This window comes from Vicugna pacos, chromosome 4, assembly GCF_048564905.1.
Source record: "Vicugna pacos chromosome 4, VicPac4, whole genome shotgun sequence".
NCBI classification, from domain to species: domain Eukaryota; kingdom Metazoa; phylum Chordata; class Mammalia; order Artiodactyla; family Camelidae; genus Vicugna; species Vicugna pacos.
This window is the reverse complement of record NC_132990.1, coordinates 39205056-39228163: the sequence shown is the minus strand read 5'-3', so window position 1 is coordinate 39228163 and position 23108 is coordinate 39205056. Positions and strand designations below refer to the sequence as shown.

The window sequence follows — 23108 nt, the reverse complement described above, 5'->3', positions numbered from 1 at the left end:
AATTACTCATATTCTGCTGGTGGTAGGAAGATTGATAAGTTACTTTCGGAGGCAATTTGATAGTATCTATTAAAATGCCACACAAATATACCCTGTGACAAGCAATTCCTAGTTTTCAGGATCTGTCTTAGAGAAACCACTTACATACGTGCCTGTAGGCCCTCACCTAAAGGCTCTAGAGAATAAGCCATGCGCTGAACTGATAAACAAGCTGTGAGAAATGTCACGTAGCTGGCTGGCCTATTTAATGTACCCAGTATGGACGGCTGGATAGCCAGTGACAGGTAAGATCCTCAGAGGAGGACAACCTAAGACAGGCACAGCCGGCTGGATAAGAGATGGCCTACTTAATGAAGTTTTGTGATGAACTTTAAAACAATCTGTCCTTGATCATGTAACATCCTGTGCTTACTGCAGGAGCCTGGGAACCTGGAGCCTGGGAACCTAAATAGCTTAAGATTATTAACATTGTTATAACTTAGATGATATGTGAGGCACCATGCATGTTCTATATAAATCCTTTTCTAAGAATCAATAGACAGAGAACTGCTTCGCTTCTCTCTGCATGGTGTTCGTTTGTACATGATAACGCGCCACCAACAGTGCCCAAGGACATATATACACACTGCAACATTGTTTGTCATAAAAAAAGACACATAAACACACACACAAAAAAACCCAAGAGCCTGTGTGCTCATCAACCAGGGAATGGCTAAAAACACTATGGCATATCCATACCAAAATATATAGCAACGAAAAATAATGAAGCAGTTTTAAAGACTGACATAGACAGATTTTTAAACATATTTTTGTGTGAAATACAAGGGGGAAAATGATATGTAGTGTATGATACTATTTTTGCAAAACTAAAACAAAAAGCAACATTGCACCCATTCTCAAATTACAAGTGTATTATGAAAATGCACAAAATAAAAAGAATACTGAACATATTTAATATGGTCACATTTGGGGTAGACACTCAGTTTGGTGGGAACATGGTCAAAAGAGATTTCAAAAGTTTTTATATTTTAATTTGTTTCACGAAGAATGTATAAATTTGGAACTATATATTAATTCAGAAATAAACATTTAAAAAAATCCAATTGCTTTCTGAATGTACCAAGTTCTGCCATAAAGACTATATGGTTAATTTTTAAAATATCAAGACCAAGTACTTTGTATAAAGAACATAGTATGTCCACGTGACTATGTATATATGAACTAATTAATCTGTAGCATAGTGAACATAGAAATCTTTAGCTATGGGAGAAGGGGTATAGCTCAGTGGTAGAGAGCATGCTTAGCAAGCATAAGGTCCTGGGTTCAACACCCAATATCTCCATTAGAAAAACAAACAAACAAACCTAATTACCTCGCCACCAAAAAAAAGTTAAAAAAAAAAACTTTAGCCAAATTTACAGTTAATTAATTTAATTGTTGCCTGACTTAGTCTTATTATGTTAATTTCATGGGAAAGGCAATTAAGTTCTATTACAGATCAGAGTGTTCAGGTGAAAATTTTCCTGTTTACTTGGGCAATTTTTACTGTTTAAACTGTTTAGAATCTACAGGTTCAGAGACCTCTCTTGTTGGTTTCAGTTACAACGGACTTAATTACATCAGAAATTTTACTTGTTGTTATTCTTTAAAGAAGTTCAGACCTAGAAAGTCACCACAATACACTCATGAAGAAGGCAGGTAAGTCATGCATAACTGAAATGTTATATTTTGGCCAATCTGACAACTTCTTTCTATTCATTTTAATAAGTATTAACTATTATTAACTGTCATATAATGCTTTCCTTGTAAATATGGTTATTTGCAATGAAAGCATTAATTTATGAAGAAGCATAAATAAATTTTTTGGTTAATAGTTAAAAGGATTTCTAACAGGGTATTATTCTAGAAACATTATCTCTCTTCACTTTTTGCAATTCAGGGAAATTATTAAGGGAGGGGATGGTATTTGATAATAAGAAGACCTAAACTTAAAATGGTCTGGAACAAGGAGAAGTTTTATGGTGAATTTTTGATAAAGACAAAATGAATTTATTTATACTTTCTTAATGAAATAAATGAAATTTACTTAGTCATTTCCCTTTTTATAATAGTTAACAAGTGTATAACTTTGTTACTTCCCTAGGAAAGATTTAATGGTAGTATAAGCCTTCCCTTCCATCTTCTTTTTTAGCCAGAAACCTTAGAATGAGAAGGACTGTCTTCAGCGTTGCTTTTATCTTGGTCTGCCTCTTAAGTGGTAAGTCATTAAGAACATACAAATCAACAAGAGGGAAAATTACTCAAGAAATTGCAGAATCACAATAGAAGTGGAAGGTGGTCTTAAATAAGGTACTTAAGGTGCTTATAATGAGGTCTGAATGAACCCTTAAGTAATAAAAAGAGCCAACATTTGTTTAGCACTTATTATATGCCAGGTACTGGTCTAAATATTTCATTTGTATTAATGCACTGAATCCTCAGGGCAACTCTATGAGTTAAGTGCTATTATTTCCCATTTTATACATCAGTAAAACTGAGCTGGTAGATGGTAGCCCACATGTTATTATTATTGTTAAGCTGGAACTAACCAAATCAGGTAGGAAGCCCTTATAAATATTTATGGCAAAGAAAATGAATTAATTAAACCAAGTAAGCACAGACAAGGGTCTCCTAGCACTTTTTCTGTTATATGTGCCAATCTTCACCAACTCTTAACATTCCTTCATTTATAAAAGTATCACATACAGGAGATAACAGAGTTTTCAATCCCTTTTACAGAATTCCTAAGGCCCTTCAAATTAGGTAGATGTTCATGAAGGTAGTATCTCTGAACAGGCATGTTCAAGTACCATCATGGGAATTCTCCCTCAATGCAATGGTAAAGATGGTAGTGACGACAGCTGCTCTATGCCGAACCCAGGAGTTAACAGGGCAAGGTCTCTTAAGAGTCAGAAGATTTAATGTACATACAAGTCACCTGGGGATCTTGTTAAAATGCAGAGTGTGATTCAGCAGGTCACAGGTAGGGCCTGAGAGTCTGCATTTTCAACAAGTTTCCAAGTGTTTGTCTAGAGAGCACACTTAGGTTGGAATAATCCACAAGGCATTCCAGATAAATAAAATTCTAATAATGACACCTACAGACTTTTGGTACTTAATACTGGGACCACTATCTCAAATGCCTAGTGTTTGATTAGATAATATAAATGGGGGGAGCGATCCAGTAGTGAAACAAGAGATCAGCGAGTACCCAGCTGCTATGGAGAGAGGAGAGCCCAACACTGTCAGATCTTCTGATTCTTCAAGAAAAACCAGAAATTCAGGTTTGTGGGAGAACTCCCCTAATTTTTAAAATGTTAACAACTAATACCATTTTTGAAGGCACTATGGAAGTTAGACAAACCAGGTCTAGCCCCTGGACCGCTCTGATTCCCACACTATCCCTTACTAGATCCAATGCACAATTGAGTTCTGATTACCCCTTGAACAGAGAGCAGCAAGAAACTCAAAACTGCACAGCTTGGGTCTCTGCCACATTTTAAGACCTTAAACTTCTCTCCTGTAAAGAATGTGGAATAAAGCATAGGGACAGGTAAAAAAAAAAAAATCTCAAGAGAAGACCTTCTGTGTCTTGGATATCATGAAAAAAAATGGTTCAGGCAAGGGATTGCATTAATTTTGTTGGACACACAGGGAAAATGTGAGGATAAAAGAAGAAAATTCAGCATAAAGAGAAATTTTGAAGTAAGAAGTGCCCAAGAAGTAAGGAGTAGTTATTTTAAGAAGATCACCATCATCATGATTTATGTTTAAATAATTACATATGTATCTACAATATGCATTTAAGTATGAAATATGGTTTATTGGATGTTCCCCACAATAAAGTCATGAAACAGAATAGCACATTTCAGAATTAATCATGTGAGGAAACTATTCATTTTACTTGTAAACTGAAACTTTAAATTTAGTTGTCAAATCAGAATAGATCATATGTTAGTTACATTAGTAAAAATCAACAATAAATTTTCAGACAAAAAATGACTGGAAGAAAGGAAATGGGATCTATGAACATATTTATAAGTATTCAGGCAATGGAATAAACACAGTCAGCAAAAAAGGCCTAAAAGTTAAGGCATTGTCTCCAGTTGCAGTAAAGAAAGTCAGGGCAAAGGTTTTAAGAAGACTATGAATATTGGCTGTAGAATCAGAAAGAAGAGGGACCATCTTAGAGAAAGAGAAAGAAGCTAGAGCAGATCTCACCTAGGAAGACAATCCACTGCAGAGAAAGATCTGGCACCATGTTAAGCTCTCCACCTCGGAGGACCACTGGCACAAAGGTCTGAGCCACGCAGTGGATCTCTTAAGCACAAGTTATGAGATTGAGAAATCATGAGTCCAGGAGGAAAACTAACTCAGGTATGACTTGAACAAGTAAGTAGCACTAGTACTCTGGGCAGACGACTGATCCTGAATATTGGAAGAGTCAAAATGTCCAGCAAGAAGAGGGCAACATCAGAAGGTTTGGGATACACAAAGGCAGGCAGCTCCAGTGACACGGTTACTTGCTAAAAACAAGAGCTTTGGATTCCAACAGACCTTTTTTAATTCCTGTTGCTGCCGCTGGAGAGAGCTACTTAAAATCTTGAGGCCTCAGCTTTCTTTTATGTGAAATGTGGGCAATTACAATACCTGCCTGAAAGGTTTATTGTGGGAAATGATTGAGCTAATGCATGTAAATTGCTAAGCAGGGTCCTTGGCATACGCTTAGTTCTTTAAAAAATATTTGTTGGTTGATTGTTGGTTATGGATTGAAAGTCTGTCATGCTCAGTGTGAGAACCAGTGTGGTATTTCCAAAATGTCTTTAGATGAGTTTGAAGCTGGAGACAATTGTCAACAGAGGTTTATTATCCTCATAAGCCAGACTATTTTCTATTAAAAGTGATCTCTTCTAATCCCCAATATGTTGGAGGGAGATATAAAATACATTGCACAAAATGTTTGGTAAACTCTTCTTTGGAGTTAATCAGTGAATAGGAATGACATGGCAATGGTTTTCATACATTAAAAGACTGAAATTCTGAACATTAAGACAAAAATTTCAGTTGAATTTTAGAAGAATCCTTAACAATCTGAGCTGTTTTTAATGGTGATGAGCTTTCCATCACTAGCCAAGGCTTCCTGCAAGCGTTATTATAAAGGAGATTCCTGAATTCAGTAGAACCAGTGGTTCTCAAAAACTGGTCCAGACATCTATACTCAAATCACATGCCCTCTACTGTTTCTGTAAATCTAAAATACAGATTCCTGGGCCTCATCTCCCACAGATTCCAACTCAGATTCTATGGGTGCTGTGGGAATCTGTATTCATTTTATTTGAACTTCTACGTAAATCCGATGCATAGTCAAATATGGAAAGTGATCTTCCAGTTAATGTCTTACGATTTTATCTACGTTGACTAAGTTTAAGAATCTCTGGGCTATTTCTATATAACCAAAATAAAAAACACTTGTAAGTCACTGAACCTGAGTACTGAAGATAACCAATACGTAAACATTAACTGAACAATAAATACTCACAGAGAACCTACTATACATAAGGTTCTGCTTAGACATTGAAATGAAGGCCTAATAGTGGATATATGGCTGAAATCAAATATTCTGGCTAAATAACTCTGGTTTGACTTAATTAGGCTCTGAGGAACTGAATACATTTTAACCAACTAAGTTGTTTAGACCACCTGGCCTCATTTCTAGTTAGTATCAGTTCAGAGTGCTCCCAGTTCTTTAATGCAGCATATGTTATGAAATTCCCCTCATTACATTCTCAAAATAAAAATATTTTAAATTCATGTGAATTTTTAGCATCAATTTATGAAATATTACTTACTTTTTAAAGTCAAAAATCACTGCTTTATTTTTAGATTTCTCTTTCTCTCTTTGTCTTTTTTCCCCTCTCTGGTGTCCATCTCTATTTTCCCCATATTTTTTCTCTCCTGTACTTGGAGGTGTTGGAGGTTTGATCTGTAGATCATGCAACCTCTCGATCCCCTTCCATGGATGTCTTTTAGACTTTGGAACCTGCAGAACAAAAGCTGGTCAGTATTGTATAAAAGAGGTCCATTTTAAAGGTAAGTCATGACATTTCAAAAACATTTAATTAAAATGAGCACAGGAAAAATCCTTATGTAAGAGCAAACATTCACTGAGCATTTACTACATGCTAGATGCTGTACTAATCCAAGGCTTTACCTGGATTACATCACACCAACAAAACAATGGGGTGAGCTGGATCTTGTCACTACCACCATTTTAAAGATGAGGAATCTGAGGCATAGAAAGATTAACAAATCTGCATGATGTTACATAGTTAAGGAGTGTTGTAGTCAATACTCAAATGTGAGTACTTTAACTCCAGAGCACACATCTTCTAAGAAAGCTATATATGGCCTCATTCACACCATACATCCTCACAAAAGATTAATACATAATTTGCTGGGCCCTTCTAAGTGCAAGGCTCTGTGCAATTACACAAGTTTCATGCCCAGAAAGTCAGCCTTGTCCACATGTATCAAACAGAGAAACATAAAAATCCAAATGATGTAAACATTAGATGAAAAACTGAAGGACATATTTTAACCTTGAAGGAGAGGAGGCCTCCTTAACATCCAAAAAGCGAAGTCATAAAGAAAATAAAAGACTGAATATATCAACATTTTAAAGTTTACAAAATGAATGATAATCCTAAAATTTTAAAAATAAGGAATAAACTGGATGAAAATAGTTGGAAAATAAATAACAGAAAAAGCATTAATATCTATCCAGAATAAAGAAAGAACTTACAAAAAAAACACAATTTTTTGGAAGACCAATAATCAAAAAAAATTGTTAAATGAAACATAAAAGCAATTTTCAGAAGAGATATAAATGACTTAACCTAAAAACATAAAAAGCTGCTGAAACCAACAATAAATATCAAAGAAATGTGAGTTACAGAAATACTATTTTCAACCCATCAGATCGCTAAAAATTATAAGTTTTATAATACCAAAGGTTAGTGACAGTATGGGGAAATGGGAACTCATGCATTTTCTAATGACAGCTTAGGTTGGTTTAGCTTTTTTTTTAAGACAATTTGTGAATTTGGTTAAAATTTTAAATGAGCAGTCTTCTACAAAGCAATTTATTTCTTGGTATCTACCACAGAGAAGTACTTACATCTAACAAAAAAAGGCATGTACGAAGGTTATCACTGAGCATTATGTTTAATAGTAAAGAAACAGAAATGGCCTAAATGTTTGTCTATAGTTAAGTTAAATTATGATATATTCAGTCCACAGATTGCTATGCAATACTCAGAATGAACCAGATCCTTTTGTTAACAAGAAAAAAAATCTCTAAAACACCGCTGAGCAGAAAAAAAGTCAGTTGCAAAACAGTATGTACCATATGCCACTTATGTACAAAAATCCACAAAGCAAACCTCTAAATTTCTCTATGGAACTGGAAGGGGAGAAAAAAAAAACAGAGGAAATCAAAGTCACTTGAGAGAGAGGAAGAGAATTTAGCATCATGTATGCCAAGCTTTTTGATTTTAAGAGGGTCACTGGAGCTTTGTTCAACCTGTGTAGCCTCAGTCCACCCTCTGAGTCCCAGGTTCCCTCTGACTCTCACCTGTGCCAAACCAGGGCCCCTTCCTTATTGAAGAGGAAACGGGCCAAGACTCCCTGGAGCCATGAGATACTAGCGCTGGGTGATCGCTCTTCTCTTCCTGAAGGTGGACAGATAGCCAACAAAATTGTCCCCAGTTGAAAGACTACTGTTTTCTCAAGTTTCCAACCATCACAGGTTTTGCTGCCTTTAGAGCTGCTCTTCTGTGTTCTCCTCCATACAACTGAAGCTGGAGATGATAGGACATTATTGTCACTTACTTTGCACTTTTGTGTATTTTTCACATTTTCTACAGTGAACATGCATTACTTCTAGTAACTGGGGGAAATTAAATGAGGTCAAGGACACACCTCCATTCCTGAGAAGCTTATACACATCTAAATGACCCTTCTGTGGATTCAGTCCTTTGAATAACTAGGGACCAGTGTAAAACTAGGGGATGATTATTAGGAGGCTTCCAAACAGCTAACATTTCAGAAATTTCCACATAGTCATTGGCAATTGCATGGCTTTTATCAACTGAGATTGTGAAACAAAATAGCTTTCAAACTCAAAGCTTTTGTATTGCGGTGTACTCAACTAGAATAACTTTGGGTGGGAGTTCTAAAAAGCAAGATGATTGGATCTTGATAGACCCAGAGTTTCTGCTTTGTTTTCCTTTATCTTTTTTTTTTTTTAACTTGTTAGTTATCTGAAGCATCTGAGGCCAGGTAGGTTTCACTTCCCAATGGATTCTTCTATGTGACCCTCTTGTTTCCCCCAGGTGGAATTCAATGGTATTCAGTTAAAGGCTGCACAGAGAACCTAGACAAGTGCTTTAAGGAAATCGTGACAGCTCATGAAATTTACTATGCTTACTGCTGCCATCAACCTTTGTGCAATTTCTGAGGCAATGGCCTATAACCAAATTGCTTGACTGATCAGTCTTAAAGCCTGAGATGGTGATCCGAAGACATCAGCTACTATCAATCAGCCCTCTGTAAAAGCCTGAGACCTGTAGGTTGTAGGAGTTATGGTCTGAAACCAATTTTGGCTTTGAAGGTACCCAACTTCATCCCCACGACCCCCAACTCATCTCAAAAACATCCTTTCCAACATCATCTTTCTCTTCTCCTCTTTCTGCTTGTTACCCCTTCCTGTGATTTCAAAGCTACAAAGACGTAAAAATGTGACTGAGTCAAATTATTCATGTTCTCTATAGTTTACTAATTTTCCTGAATATTTCCACACTCCAAAATACAGTTACAAATGAATTGCATCACAAGATACCAAGTGACCTGAGAGTGTTCATTTGGTTTCCAAAGCAAACTGCCTTGCTCTTTCTGGGTAATTTATGGTATGGGAGAAACTGATTTAACAAATATTGTAGGAAAAACAACCCATGAATCAGCAAACCAGGCGTGTAAGAACTACAAACCCAAATGGCAAGGGCTCAGGCAGGTGTGAGGGTTGGCACTTATTTTTCCCATCTGTGTTAGGATTTGTCAAAATTCTGGATTTCCATAGTTTAACTATGCCTTAGTGCTTTGGCTAATCTAGTTTTGGCAGATTAAGCAATTCAGCTGAAGCAAGGAAATGGGTTCCCATCCACAAGGAATTTTAAAGGGTAATGAATATACTCTGAACTGCATTTAACATTTTTTAATGTGCCATTTTGAATGAATATTCTCATTCAATGCCCTACTTTTGCAACTTCAAGATTACTGTGTTTTAAAATTTAAAGTTGTTTTTCTCTGTATTTTCAGGAGTTTGATAAATTAAAACAGTAAATAAAAAATCTCAATAAAACCTTTTATTATTTTTTCTCAGTACCTATGACAACATCTTATACACAGTGGGCCTTCAACAAATGCTTTTATATAAATTTGGAAGAAAAACAGCATTAAAAAAATAAAGGCCCAAGGAAACTAGACATTTTCCTCCACATTCATTTTATCTATATTCCATATTTGTGAATCTACTGAGAAAAAAAAGTTTCTTCATCCTGAGATTTAAATCCATTTGCCATTATTCTGTCCCTTTGAGTGTCAGCCACACTGGTAAACAGTGGTTATTTCAGATCGGTGAACTTCACGGAGATTTTACTTTTTTCTTGTTTTTTAAAGGTAACTAATGTTATTTACCCAATATCATGGAGAAAAAAAGTGACAAGAGTAGATTATCAGTGACTAACTCCAGAGGGCTTCCCAAGCTTAATTCACAATCTAAGTACAGTGAGAAGAGAACAAGGAAGCCAGAGCTAGTATTGTGTCACTAATTAGCTGATAACCTTGGTAAGTCACTTTGGTCTCTCTGTATTTTATTCTTCTCATGTATAAGATGAAAAGGATTGGATCATATGATCTCTCAGATTCCTTTAAGTTCTAACATTATAGGCATACGTCAGAGATAGTATGGGTTTGGTTCCAGACTACTACTAAAGCAAATATTGCAATAAAGAGAGTCATGTGAATTTTCTGATTTCCAAATGCATACAAAAGTTATGTTTACACTATATTGTGGTCTAGTAAGTACACAATAACATTCTGCCTAAAAAAAAAAACCAATGTATGTACCTTAATTTAAAAATACTTTATTACCCCGACAACATAACGCCATTTGCAGCAACATGGATGCTCCTAGAGAATGTCATTCTAAGTGAAGTAAGCCAGAAAAGAGAAAGAAAAATACCATATGAGATCGCTCATATGTGGAATCTAAAGACTCATGGACAGAGAAACAGACTTGTGGTTACCAGGGGGGTAGAGGGTGGGAAGGGATAGACTGGGATTTCAAAATTGTAGAATAGATAAACAAGGTTACACTGTATAGCACAGGGAAATATACACAAAATGTTATGATAAATCACAGAGAAAAAAATGTGACAATGAGTGTGTATATGTCCATGAATGACTGAAAAATTGTGCTGAACACTGGAATTTGACACAACATTGTAAAATGATTATAAATCAATAAAAAATGTTAAAAAAAATACTTTATTACCAAAAAATGCTAACCACCATCTGAGCCTTCAGCAAGTCAAAATCTTTTGGCTGGTGGAGAGTCTTGCCTCAATGCTGATGACTGCTGACTGATCAGAGTGGTAGTTGCTGAAGGCTGGGGTAGCTGTGGCAATTTCTTAAAAAAAGGAAGTAGTGAAGCTTGCCACATAGATTGACTCTTCTTTTCACAAATGATTTCTCCGTAGCATACAATGCTATTTGACAGTATTTTATCCACAACAGAACTTATTTCAAAATTGGAGTCAATTCTCTTAAACTCTGCCACCGCTTTGTCAATTAAGTTTATACAATATTCTAAATACTCTGTTGTCATTTCAACAATATTCACAGTATCTTCACCAAGAGTAGTTTCCATCTCAAGAAACCACTTTACTTAGCTCATCCATAAGCAACTGACCCATTAAAGTTTTATCATGAGGTTGCAGCAGTTCAGTTACATCTTCAGGCTCCACTTCTAATTCTAGGTCTCTTGCTATTTCCATCACATCTGCAATTACATTCTCCACTAAAGTCTTAAATCCCTCAAAGTCATCCCTGAGGGTTGGAATCAAGTTCTTCCAAACTTCTGTTGATGGTGTTATTTTTACAACTTTCCATGAATCACAGATGTTCTTCATGGCATCTAGAATGATGAATACTTCCCAGAAGATTTTCAATTGACTTTTCCCAGACCCATCAGAGGAATCACTATCTATGGCAGCTACATACAGCCTTAAGAAATATATTTAAGTAAGAAGACTTGAAAGTTGAAATTATTCCTTGACCATGGGCTGAAAGAATGGATGCTCTGTTAGCAGGCATGAAAATAATACTAATCTCACTGTACATCTCCATCAGAGCTCGTGGGTGAAAAGGTACACCGTCAATGAGCAGTAATGCTATTTTGAAAGGAATCTTTTATTGAGCACTAGATCTCTGTAATGGGCTTAAAATACTATGTTAACCATGTTGTAAACAGATATGCTGTTGACCAGACTTTGCTGTTTCATTCATAGAGCACACGTAGAATAGATACAGCATAATTCTTAGGGGCCTTAGGATTTTCAGAATGGTAAGCATTGGCTTCAAGTCACCAGCTGCATTAGCCTCTAACATGAGAGTCAGCCTGTCCTTTGAAACTTTGAAACCAGGCATTGACTACTTCTCTCTTGCTATGAAAGTACTAGATGGCATCTTCTTTCAATATAAGGCTGTTTCATCTACACTGAAAATCTGTTGTTCAGTGAAGCCATCTTCATTAATTATCTGAGCTAGACCTTCTGGATAACTTGCTGCAGCTTCTACAACAGCACTTGCTGCTTCACCTTGCACTTTCATGTTAAGAAGATGACTTCTTTCCTTACATCTTGTGAACCAACCTCTGCTAGCTCCACACTCTTGCTTCTACAGCTTTCTCACCTCTCTCAGCCTTCAAAGAACTGAAGAGAGTCAGGGCCTTGCTCTGGATTAGGCTTTGGCTTAAGGGAATGATGTGAGTGACGGGATCTTCTATCCTCACCACTCAAACTTTCTCTGTATCAGCAATAAAGAGGCTTCACTTCACTGTCATTCGTGTGTTCACTGGAATAGCACTTTTAATTTCCTTCAAGAACTTTTCCTTTGCATTTACAACTTGTCTAACTGCTGCAAGAAGCCTAGCTTTCAGCCTATCTCAGCTTTTGACATGCCTTCCTCACTGAGCTTAATCATTTCCAGCTTTTGATCTAAAGTGAGAGACACAGAGACATGCAACTTGTCCTTTCACTTGAACACTTAGAGGCCAGTGTATGGTTACTAACTGGCCTAATTTCAAGATTGTTGTTTTTCAGGGAGTAGGGAGGACCAAGGAGAATGAGAGAGATGGGGGAACAAGGGAACGGCTGATCAGTGGCACAGTCAGAACACACACAACACCTGTCAGTTAAGTTCACCTGTCTTAAATAGTTGCGATTTTTAGTGCCCCAAAACAATCGCAGTACTAATTTCAAAGATCACTGATCACAGATCACAACAAATGTAATAATAATGAAGAATTTTGAAATATTGCAAGAATTACCTAAATGTGATGCAGAGATAAAGTGAGCAAATGTTGTTGGAAAAATGGCGCTGACAGACTTGCCCAGCGCAGGCTTGTCACAAACCTTCAATTTGTTTGAAAAAAAAAAAACCACAATACTGTGAAGCACAATAATGCAAAGTGCAATAAAACAATGTATGCCTGTATGTGACTCGACATTAACTAACACCTCTTTGCTGATGTTTTCTTACCTTAAAAACAAGACTCGGTGCTGAATACAACTCATGAGATAGGCTCTGGTTATATGATCAGTGCTCACTTAGCTCTGTACTGTCCATGAAATTGAAAGAGAAGGCAAACCATGACAGTTTTCTTTGCTGAAGCAGTTTACCTGCATGTTAAATTTGACCTCAAAATCACCACGGGAACAAAAATAACTTTCACATCTTTGATGTGGTATGGTTAGTAATGGCCTCCCAAAGAAGTCCACATTCTAATACCTGGAAACCATGACTATGTTACTTAACAGGGCAAAAATTATTCTGCAGATGTGCTTATATCACAGATTTTGAGATTAGATTATCTTGGTTTACCCATGTGGGCCTGTGGTACTAATCACAAGGGTCTTTATGAGAGGGAAGCAGGTAGGTCAGAATCAGGGAAGATGTGACAGTGGACATGGAGGTCAGAGAGAGATCTGAAGATGCTTTGCTGCTGGCTCTGAAGATGGAGGAGAGGGGTCATAAGCCAAAGGATGTGGGGGACCTCTAGAAGGTGGAAAAGCCAAGGAAAGATTCCCCTCTAGAAACTCGAGAAGGAATGCAGCCCTGTGGAAACATTTTAGACTTGTAACCTCTAGAATGGTAAGATAATTAATTTGTGTGCTTTTAACATGGTGATTCATTATAGCAGCCAAGGGAAACAGAAACACTTTACCATGCAGGGGATGCTATGGCACCTCCCCTCCCCCAAGGATGACACATCCAATACTTGCTTTACAGGGGATATGATTTCAAGAGTGGCATCTCAGTGTCATATTGTCTTCCTTTCATTCTAATGATTTCTCAGTCATAATTTCCCTTGAAACACACAGATGGCCGACAGACATGCACCCGCATCCTTTCATTTTTACACCTCCCACTCATGCCCCATTCATTCAAGATTTCTTCAACTAACAAGTCTATTTTTTTCCTATCCCTCACACCTAAAGGCAGAGTGATACCAGATTAGCCTGATTTTAATCTATTTATAAGACATCAGACTGAAGGGCTAATAAATCTAAGGACCTCCCTCAGTCCTCTGAATACCAGATTGACTTTCTTGTTGATTATATTTTCTTTCCACAACTGAAATAGAAACCTCAGTGGTTAATGCCTCTTAATTCATTTAAAAGAAAACTCTGCAACAGATAAATTCAGGGTGTCTGTGTCTGGAGAACGTGGCAGAGAAGAGACTCAAAATGATTTTATTAGCCAAGGAGGGATGTTAACATTCTGCCTCCCAGCACTCAGTTACACGATCTTCTGAGAGCACACATTTTATTTACTTATTTATTACTGAAACACATTTTTTTATAATTGAGGTGGCCATTGCTGTTTTCCCCACTGTACTGATGATAGTCTGAGACCCCCCATAGCTGACAGGTGGCAGGGGGGATATTCAAGTGATGTGCATGTGACCTTCACTCCTCCATAAATGCTAGCCCTGGAGAGAACCACATGGGTGAGCAAGAAGCTGAGCCTCTGGGATGGTAGGACCCTGACTCCTTAGCATATGCTTGACGTCTCTAAGAAATGTGACTTAGGGTCTTTGAAGGAAGCCCAGGAGCAAAGAAACAGCAGTCAATGGAATGGTTGATAAATGAACTTTGATATACTCATTAACATATATGCACCCAATATAGGAGCACCTAAATATATAGAACAAATACTAACAGACATAAAGGGGGAAACTGACGGGAAAACAGTAATAGTAGACTTTAACACTCCACTAACATCACTGGATAGATCTTTCAGACAGAAAATCAATAAGGCAATGGAGATACTAAATGATACAAAAGAACAGTTAGACTTCATTGATATTTTCAGGACATTACATCCCCCCAAAAAAGAATACACATTCTTTGTAAAATAACTATAACTCAATTTAAAAATGTTAAAAAAAAAAGAAGAATATACATTCTTTTCAAGTGAACATGAACTTTGAGCTTCATAAGCACCTTGGAGTCCAATTAAGGACTCTGGGTAGAAATATTCAGTTATATAATGACAGAGAAAAGTCTGAGACATTGAGTACTGCGAGCTATATCAACAGGGAGCCATCTTTCAATTTTTAATTTTCTGCAGTGAAGAACTTCATGTGTTAACACCTTTACAGCTAAAACTCCAGGCTGATGCACGTCAAGAGACATGGTAAAACACCAACATCTTTGGGGAGATCTAGGGTCAACACAGCACCAACTGTATGTCCAGAGTAGTTCACGTTCTCTCTCCCGGTGACTGACCTGTATGGCTGCAAACCCTACAAGTGAAGATACTAGAGGCAGCTATACCTGCTGGTGGACGCATTTCTCCTATCTGCATATTTCCTTGATCTCTGCAGATGACCTCCAATAATTCTGTAAACCTGTTTTGCTGAACCTCAAATCCTAATGCTCCAACTAGCAGGACACATACAGAAAGGCAGGTCCATACTCTAGCCTTCCCATAACTTCTTGGTGTGAGCATATTTTATGTCTTCTCATCCCCACACTTACTGAATAAAGTTAAAAGATCTGTCATTAGAAATTATTGCGTAGAATGGAATTTCCAGTGGCATTGTAACTATCAGTTTTGGTGCCAGGGCAGACATAAAATAAGCCCTCAGATTAACTTTGGAATTCATGTCTTGGCTCACATATGGGTGTTACTGATAATACTTACCATCTGGTAGTTTCCTATTTTAACTAATTATTCTTGCTAACTAGGTGTTAAACTTAGCGATACTACATGCATTTGTTGTTGAATTAATTGCACACTCATTTAAAAACTGGCACACTGTAAAATTCAGAGCCCTGGGGCAAAAGTGCAGTGGCCAGGTCAAGTAACAGTTCTGATTACAGAAAAAGAAGAGACAGAAGATGTAGTCAACAAGGGTAGAAATTTGAAGCACGTAGGACTCATTAATTCAACAACTATTTATTTAGCAATTCCTACATATCAGGTAGAATGAAAGTGATAAGGATCCAACAGTGAATAATTTCGATGTTCGTGCAGTTACTTCCGGTGTGTGGGAAGAAACCACAAAAACTGGCACTGTAATATAATGTAGTAAGTCTGTCACATTAATAAATGCAGGGTGACATACGGGGTTCAAAAGGGTGGTCCATACCCCAACGTTGGTCACAAAAGGCTCTCAAAGGAGGTATGACCAAGCTGAAATCTGAAAGACAGCACTCAGCCAGAAGAGCTGCAAGTCTAGAGGGAAAACATTCTGTGATAGTTAATTTTATGTGTCAACTTGTCTAGGCCACAGCAACCAGATCTGGCCCAACATCATTCTAGGTGTTTCTGTGAAGATGTTTTTTAGGTGAAAATGATATTCCAATCAGTAGACTTTGAGTAAAACAGATTAGCCTCCCTAACATGCGAGAGCCTCATCCAAACAGTTGAAGGCCTTAATGGAAAAAACATAAACCTCCCCCAAGGAAGGAGACCTCAGATTGTAATTCTCCCCTAAGTCTCCAACCTGCCAGATTTGGGACTTGCCAGTACCCATAACTGCATGAGCCAGTTCCTTAAATCTCTCTGTATATACATATATGTCCTATTGGTTGTTTCTCTGGAGAATCTAATTAACACGGATTCCAAGTAGAGTGATCAACATATGCTGCGGCCTTTGAGGCACAAGCAGATGTCAGAATGCCTGGTACCCAGACTGAGAAATCAAGACCCATGCTGATTCCCAGCTATGAGATAAATAAGATATGGGGATCAAATGCACAGCATGGCAACTAAAATTATCAATACTGTATTGTACACTTGAAAGTTTTTTTTTAATGGAGTTATAGTCAGTTTACAATCCTGTGTTAAGAGAATAGAGCTTAAATGTTAATACCACATACACAAAAAATTATAATTATATGAAGGGATGGAGATATTAATTAACCTTATTATAGGAATCATTTTGCATCACATATATGAATCTAATCATCACATTGTCCACTTAAACTTACCTATATTCTATGTCAATAATACCTCAGTAAAGCTGGGGAAAAAAAGACTCATGGTAAGCTGGAAAAGTAGGTGGGGCTAGAAGTGTCAGGATCTTAGAGCATGCCAAGAGTTTGCCTTTTCTCTAAAGATAACGAGGAATTATGACAGCCTACTGTGTGTCTGTCTAGCACCAATCCACCCTTTTCTGCAAACTGGGCCTCATCCCCACACTCCAACCAAAGGGATTTCATAGAAAATGCCTGTATCTTACCCCACCCTTTGAACACTGAGGACTGTCTCTGGACAAGGTGTATCACACAAAATGGGCCAGTTGAAGTGCTGATCTGGAATTTTTAAACTACACTTGACTAAAAAGAGGGAGAGTCACTATCTGCAAAATAGGGTGGAAAACCCAGAACTTGTGAGTCGCTGTGTTTTACGTTTGTGAAAAACACCAGTGTGCAAAGAGAATGAAGTTGATAACAGAGAAACATCACTGAGAGATGGTGAGGAGGGAGCACTTCAGTCCCCCATTTCCTTTGTTCTTGAAGTCCAGCTGCATCCCACACTTTAGTTACCCAACAACTTTCTTAGATTCTCGTGCCCCAGAATTTTGTTTTTGCCTGAGCAAGCTGAGTTTCTGATGCTTGAGGTCCAGGGTCCAGACTAATACAGAATCTCCTGACAAGTCTAAGAAGGGCAGTAGATGAACAGTTTTGAATTTTAGGAAGGTCACGGTGGCTTCAGTTTGGAAAATAATTGGAACTGGAGGCTAGGAGGGCATCAGGCTTTTGCAGCAAGCCAAGTGAGAGGTAATGAGGGTCTGTACTGAGATAGTGGCAGTGGGCATCTAAGAATAAAAAATATTTCTTGCACTCCTATGTGCAGGAACCCTTTTAGGTACCAGAGATACAGCAGTGAACAAATTCTTGCTCTAAGAAATCTTACATTACAGTGGGAGAATCAGACAACAAACAATAACCTAATTCTGTCAAGCAAATACTACAGGAATAAAATTAGGTGGGTTCAAGGGATGGTGCATGCTCTATTTTAGATGGGATGGGTAGAGCAAGGCATTTCCAAGCAGAGATGTGAAGGGGATAGAGGAGTGTCACCTACAGTGCGGAAGGTGAGCACTGCAGACAGCAGGGATCTCAATGTTCTCTTCTGGACATACAAAGTTTGAGATGCCAATTAGATGCCCATATGGAGACTGCTGGTATGAGGTCGAACATACAAATCTCAAGAGAGAGGTCTGGTAGAGAAATTCAGGATTCATCATCAATTATATGCCACTCAATGTCTTTGAACTGAATGAAACCACCTAAGGTGTAAGTGTAAGACTGAGCCCTGGGATCTGAAAAGTTTAAAGGTAAAATGGAAGGAGTGTTCTGGCTTCTGCAGTGGGGAGGTCCACTAAATAGAGGCTAGAGGAGATGTTAAAAGAACCCTCCCTCCAAATCTGCCACAGTGACTGAGATGGTCTGTAGAAGGTCGGGAGCAGGGCCAAGGAATAGAATCCAGCTTGCCGAATTTTAGTATCTACGGCATCAGGCATAGGACATATCGGTCTGAAGCCCAAGAGGGAAATCTGGGCTGGAGACAGATTTGAATATCCAGCATATAGGTCAAAAAATTGATGTCAGTATGAAGAGTGGGAAAAGAAAAGAGACCAGAGTAGAACTTTTAGAAGAACAGACAATGAATGGGGGTTGGCATGAAATGAGAAAGAAATCTGTAAAGGCTGAAAGGAAAGTTCAGGCTATTGTGGGAAAAGGAACAGACAATGGGGCTTAGCATATGAAAAGTAGCTTATGCTTCAACCTTGAGGCTTAGTTGAATTAAGTTCTGTGTCAAAAGAAGAACAGAGGCTTTGGAACTGAAAAAAAAAAATCAAGGCTGTAAGTTTATATTTCCACCATTTAGTAACTGTGTGACCTTGAACCAGTCACAACTTTCTGAATTTTAATTTTCTTATTTGTAAAACAAGGTCAGTAACATTTACTTTATCAAATCTTGCAGAGTGTCTGGCGTGTAAGTGCTCACCACCTGGTCCTCTTCTTTCTCCCTCTCTGCTCTTTCCATCAAGAAGGCAGGGCAGGATAAGATAACAGCAATATCAAAAATGGGAATGTTAGAGGTGGGTGGGGCTGTGGTGGGTAGAGGAGGCTACACTGAGAAGGTGGAACTTGTACGGACCTTTAGAGAATGGAGCTCAGATCTGGGGCCCCTAAACTCACAGGGCCATTAAACCCAGGGGAGCAGGTTAAAATTCAAGTTCCTGAGACCTGCCTCCAGGTAGTCTTCAGGTTAGGCGTGGGCCCGGTGATTCTGCTACAAGTAGTACTCAAGACCACATGCTGAGAAGACGCTAATTTAGGTAACTGTAAGAGTGTGCAGTGCATTATGGGGGTGGGGAGTAGGGATGTACATAGATGCATGATCTGTTTAATCTAAACGGAGAGTTCATATGATAAATCACACCATGTAAGGGAGAATACTGAGTTCCAATAAATGAATTCTGGAATTATGAGCAAGACTGAGGAAGTAGTATACACACAGCTCTGGTTTTAAAGCTCTCCATTTAATTTCCTGGCTAGGAAGGGCCATGAAAAAAGAAAAGGCCATAGAAAAAGGGATGCAGACAGATCCATGAAAGGGAAAATAGAAGACAAACAACTCTAGAGAAAAGGAACAGAGGAGTGGTTTCAGAAAAGAAAATCTTGAGCAAGGATTTGTTAACCAAAATCTGAGAAATGGAGACCTGATTGAAATAAAAAGTTGTTTATTTGGGGATTATTAGGACTACAGCCCAAGAAACACAGATTCAAGAAGCACTCGAACTGTGTTCCACTGGACTACAAAGTGGGGGAGGTCTATAAAGGCAAAAACTGCAAGGTTACATTTAGTTACATGAGTTGTTTATCAAGAATTAAAACTGGAACCCGCAAGAAATAAGGATGCTTGTTAAGTAAGGATTGGCTGGGGTCCAAAATGGTTGCATAGTTACAAGGAGAACAACATTGAGACTCAAGGTTGTAGCTAGTAGATGGGGCTTTAGAAACAGTTGGTGTCCCTGGGTTAGGTATAATTCACAGAAAGTTCGAGTTCTCAGTGGTGCAGAGATAAGTCTGAGACCAGGTCCTCAATGGCCACACAACTCCATTTTTGTATGCCTCAATTATGATCACTCCATTATAATCTCAATTTATCATCAGAGTAATGTCACACCCTTCCCTCCTACTATGTGGAAAAGAAAGGATTGGTTTATAATTCTTAAGATATCTTGCAAGAACCAACTTCCTATAGTTCTCAGTTGTGGGGGGCGGGTAGAGAGAAGCAGTCCATCAACTTGGATGAGAAAAAAATTGTACCTTTATTTTTCTCTTTTCACTCATCTGTAACTGAAATTTAGCTTTTCCTTTCATAATGAATAAAAGCAGCATGCCAATAGAAAACAAACTTATAGTTGCCATGGGGAAAGGGGGTGGGAAGGGATAAATTGGAAGTTTGAGATTTGCAGATACTAACTACGATATATAAAATAAACAACATGCTTCTACTGTATTGCCCAGGGAACTATATTCAATATCCTGTAGTAATCTATAATGAAAAAGAATATGAAAATGAATATGTGTATGTATGACTGAAACATTATGCTGTACACCAGAAACTGACACATAAACTGACTATACTTCAATTAAAAAATGCACGTCAGAACAGTATTAGAAGCACCTGTGACTTTATCAAAAAAGTATCAAATATTTTTATATCACATTTTTGTTACCCAAACAAAAAACTTTTTTTGCATAGGCCACTCCAACATCATTTACACTCATCAACACTGAAATTACAGTGGTCATTATATACAACACTATCTCATTTAATACATTAATAAAAAAGCACATGTATTGTCATACACTGGGTTTTTAATCTTTCAACATGCCTTCGTAATCCTCTATATGCTATTTCAGCATTTGGAAACATTATTCTGAAATGGAGACTGTTTGTGTTACCTATTGCTCTGTAACAAATCACCACAAAACTTTGTATCTAAAAACAACAATCATTTTTACTGTTCTCTCTCGCATGGTTCTGGGATCCACTAGGCCAGTTTCCCTCGGGTTTCTTATGGAATTACAGTCAAACAGTGGCTGGGCTGGAACCATCCGTTTACGAGTCTAGCTCCTACACTGGGAAGACATGAACAGCTGGGGACAAGAACAGGTGGGGCTCCTCCAGCAGCTATCTCTACGTGTTGGGTATAGGTTTGATATGATTTCAAATCCACTTGTTTATGACTTAAGAGAACTTGTTTTAATCCACTTGTTTATGACAAAGACTGTTTTTAGAAGTTGTTTTGATACAAGAATGAAGTAAGTTGTGTCAGGATCATCACATCACATCAGTTGTCCTTGATGAGCACAGCTGCTGAGGAGCCCCTTGGGGGCTTATGGATAAGAACACGGGGAGAAGCAACTATGGCAAGGGGACATTTAGCCTATAAACACTGAGAGTTTGTGAGGAATATTGCAGAGTTTGATTTGGGCAAAATTACAGACTTTTACTTGTTGATCTAGTTCTCCATTTGCTCCTGCTGTGGCCAGGCTGCTCTTGGTGGGCAGTGGTGTTAAACTGTACAGCAATCTCAGGAAGAGAAGGGACATCTTTTCCTGTCTTGAGCACTCATTCGAGATGGCATGAGGCGGGCAACGGTACCTGGAAGCAGCCCAGTCTGCCCAATACCAGTGCTGTGGTTCCCTAGCAACGTGCTCCAGCAACAAGGGATTGTGGTCTTGTGCTGGCAGCTGAAAGTCAGCTCCCATCTAGTTAAGCCTTCTCTCCCCAGAAACCAAACTTTTATAGAGGTACACCTCAACTTAATTTGGACTGTCATCTCCCCGTGCCTGGAACAATAGTGTAATTAATCTATCATTGGTTTGAAGTATGTTATTTCTTTATTGGCTTATTAAGAGACATTAACACTGTATGCTAGCGGCTTGTGAAATTTCTGCAGTAAGCCTGTGTTAAATAAACTACTGACAAAGACAATCTCAGTCTCTGAGCATAATCTGCCACTCCCAAGACAAAGCAACGTGTCTTTCCACGTGGTCCCTCTAACATGGCACTTCAAGGTAGCCCGACTTCTTACGTGGCAGCTCAGGACCCCAAGACAGAGACAGCCAGAGAGAAGCTGTACCACCTTTTATCACTTATATTCAAAAGTCACACATGTCACTTTCACTGTACTCTGTTAGATGAGGCAGTCAGGAAGGCCCACCTAGGTTCCTGGGGAGAGCACACAGACCCCACCTCTTTATGAGAAAGAACTGGAAATGGATGAGATCTGAAATGTGGTTGAGGCCATTTTTGTAAAGTATTATCTAATACAGGATTTATAAATTTCACCAGCCTGTCCAATGGGTCCATGGCACTTAAAAAATAAAATAAAATAAGAACCCCCTTCTAGAACCTCATCACAATGTAAGTTCACATTAAATAATTCACCCTAAAATACCAATCATTTCTTCTGGACCCTGACTGGTGATCATATTCAGCCTGTTCTCTAGTTAAGTTGTTCAACTAGAGATCTTGTTTTGATCTTGTTTCTTTGAAACTATGCCTTCCAATGATCCCCCTCCCCACCTCCAAAAGACACACACGTACACAGAGACACATACAGAGGCAAGCACTCTTCTAGATTTCATTTTTTCTGGCAAAAACCCTCCATCAGAACCAAACGGAGTCTGCTTGAAACTCACCAGAGAATTCTATTTTCAGCCTTTCTTAATTATATTTTGCCTAAACAACTAGCCCTCCCTCCTCAGAACGCTGTTAACAAACCACTCCGCTTTTGGCTGTCAGGCCTCTGGGGAGCCGCACCTGCAGCCTCCTTGCCGCGCTGCCCTGAGTGTGTCTGCCATCTGGTGGCCAACGGTGGTAACTGCACTTTGCGGTCCATCCTAGTGACTCCTGCACTGTTCTTTCCTGGATCCATTACAGGATGCTCTACTTACCATCTATTAAGGTCCCAATATCCTGCATCAAGTTACGTAAAGCAATAGCCTTGGGTTATTAAAACCTATGCCAAGTGGTCTTCGTGGCAAGTTATGAATCACAACCTGTAACAGTGCCTATGAAGGTGGTTTCAAGTCTCACGGTGGGGAAATGGGTAAAAAACATAGGAAAAAGAAAAGACGGAAGGTAACTCTTGGGGTGTAAAGTTCAACTGACTGACTGGATTCCAT

At 38.4% G+C, this 23108-nt stretch overlaps 1 protein-coding gene and 1 long non-coding RNA gene across 2 annotated transcripts in view; one reads left to right on the top strand and one right to left on the bottom strand.

Annotated features, from left to right (window-relative positions):
* The window catches only part of LOC116280280 (uncharacterized), a 68795-nt gene that overhangs the window by 32784 nt on the left and 12903 nt on the right, over window positions 1–23108 (bottom strand). Inside the window, exons 2-3 of the long non-coding RNA XR_004189566.2 lie at window positions 7673–7898; window positions 5889–6079 (exon numbers count right to left, since the gene is read on the bottom strand). This is a non-coding gene — a long non-coding RNA (uncharacterized lncRNA). The remainder of the gene's footprint in view (window positions 1–5888; window positions 6080–7672; window positions 7899–23108) is intronic.
* Window positions 1588–8941, top strand: C4H9orf57 (chromosome 4 C9orf57 homolog). Its single transcript, XM_072959592.1, has 4 exons — window positions 1588–1698; window positions 2192–2257; window positions 6007–6129; window positions 8433–8941. Exons 1-4 carry the CDS (start codon window positions 1686–1688, stop codon window positions 8555–8557), a joined length of 327 nt encoding a protein of 108 aa, XP_072815693.1. The 5' UTR covers window positions 1588–1685; the 3' UTR covers window positions 8558–8941.

Coding starts and splice junctions, on each gene's coding strand:
- C4H9orf57 (XM_072959592.1), top strand. Junction 2,258..6,006: donor CTTGGTCTGCCTCTTAAGTG/GTAAGTCATTAA, acceptor CTGTACTTGGAG/GTGTTGGAGGTTTGATCTGT. Junction 6,130..8,432: donor AAAAGAGGTCCATTTTAAAG/GTAAGTCATGAC, acceptor TGTTTCCCCCAG/GTGGAATTCAATGGTATTCA.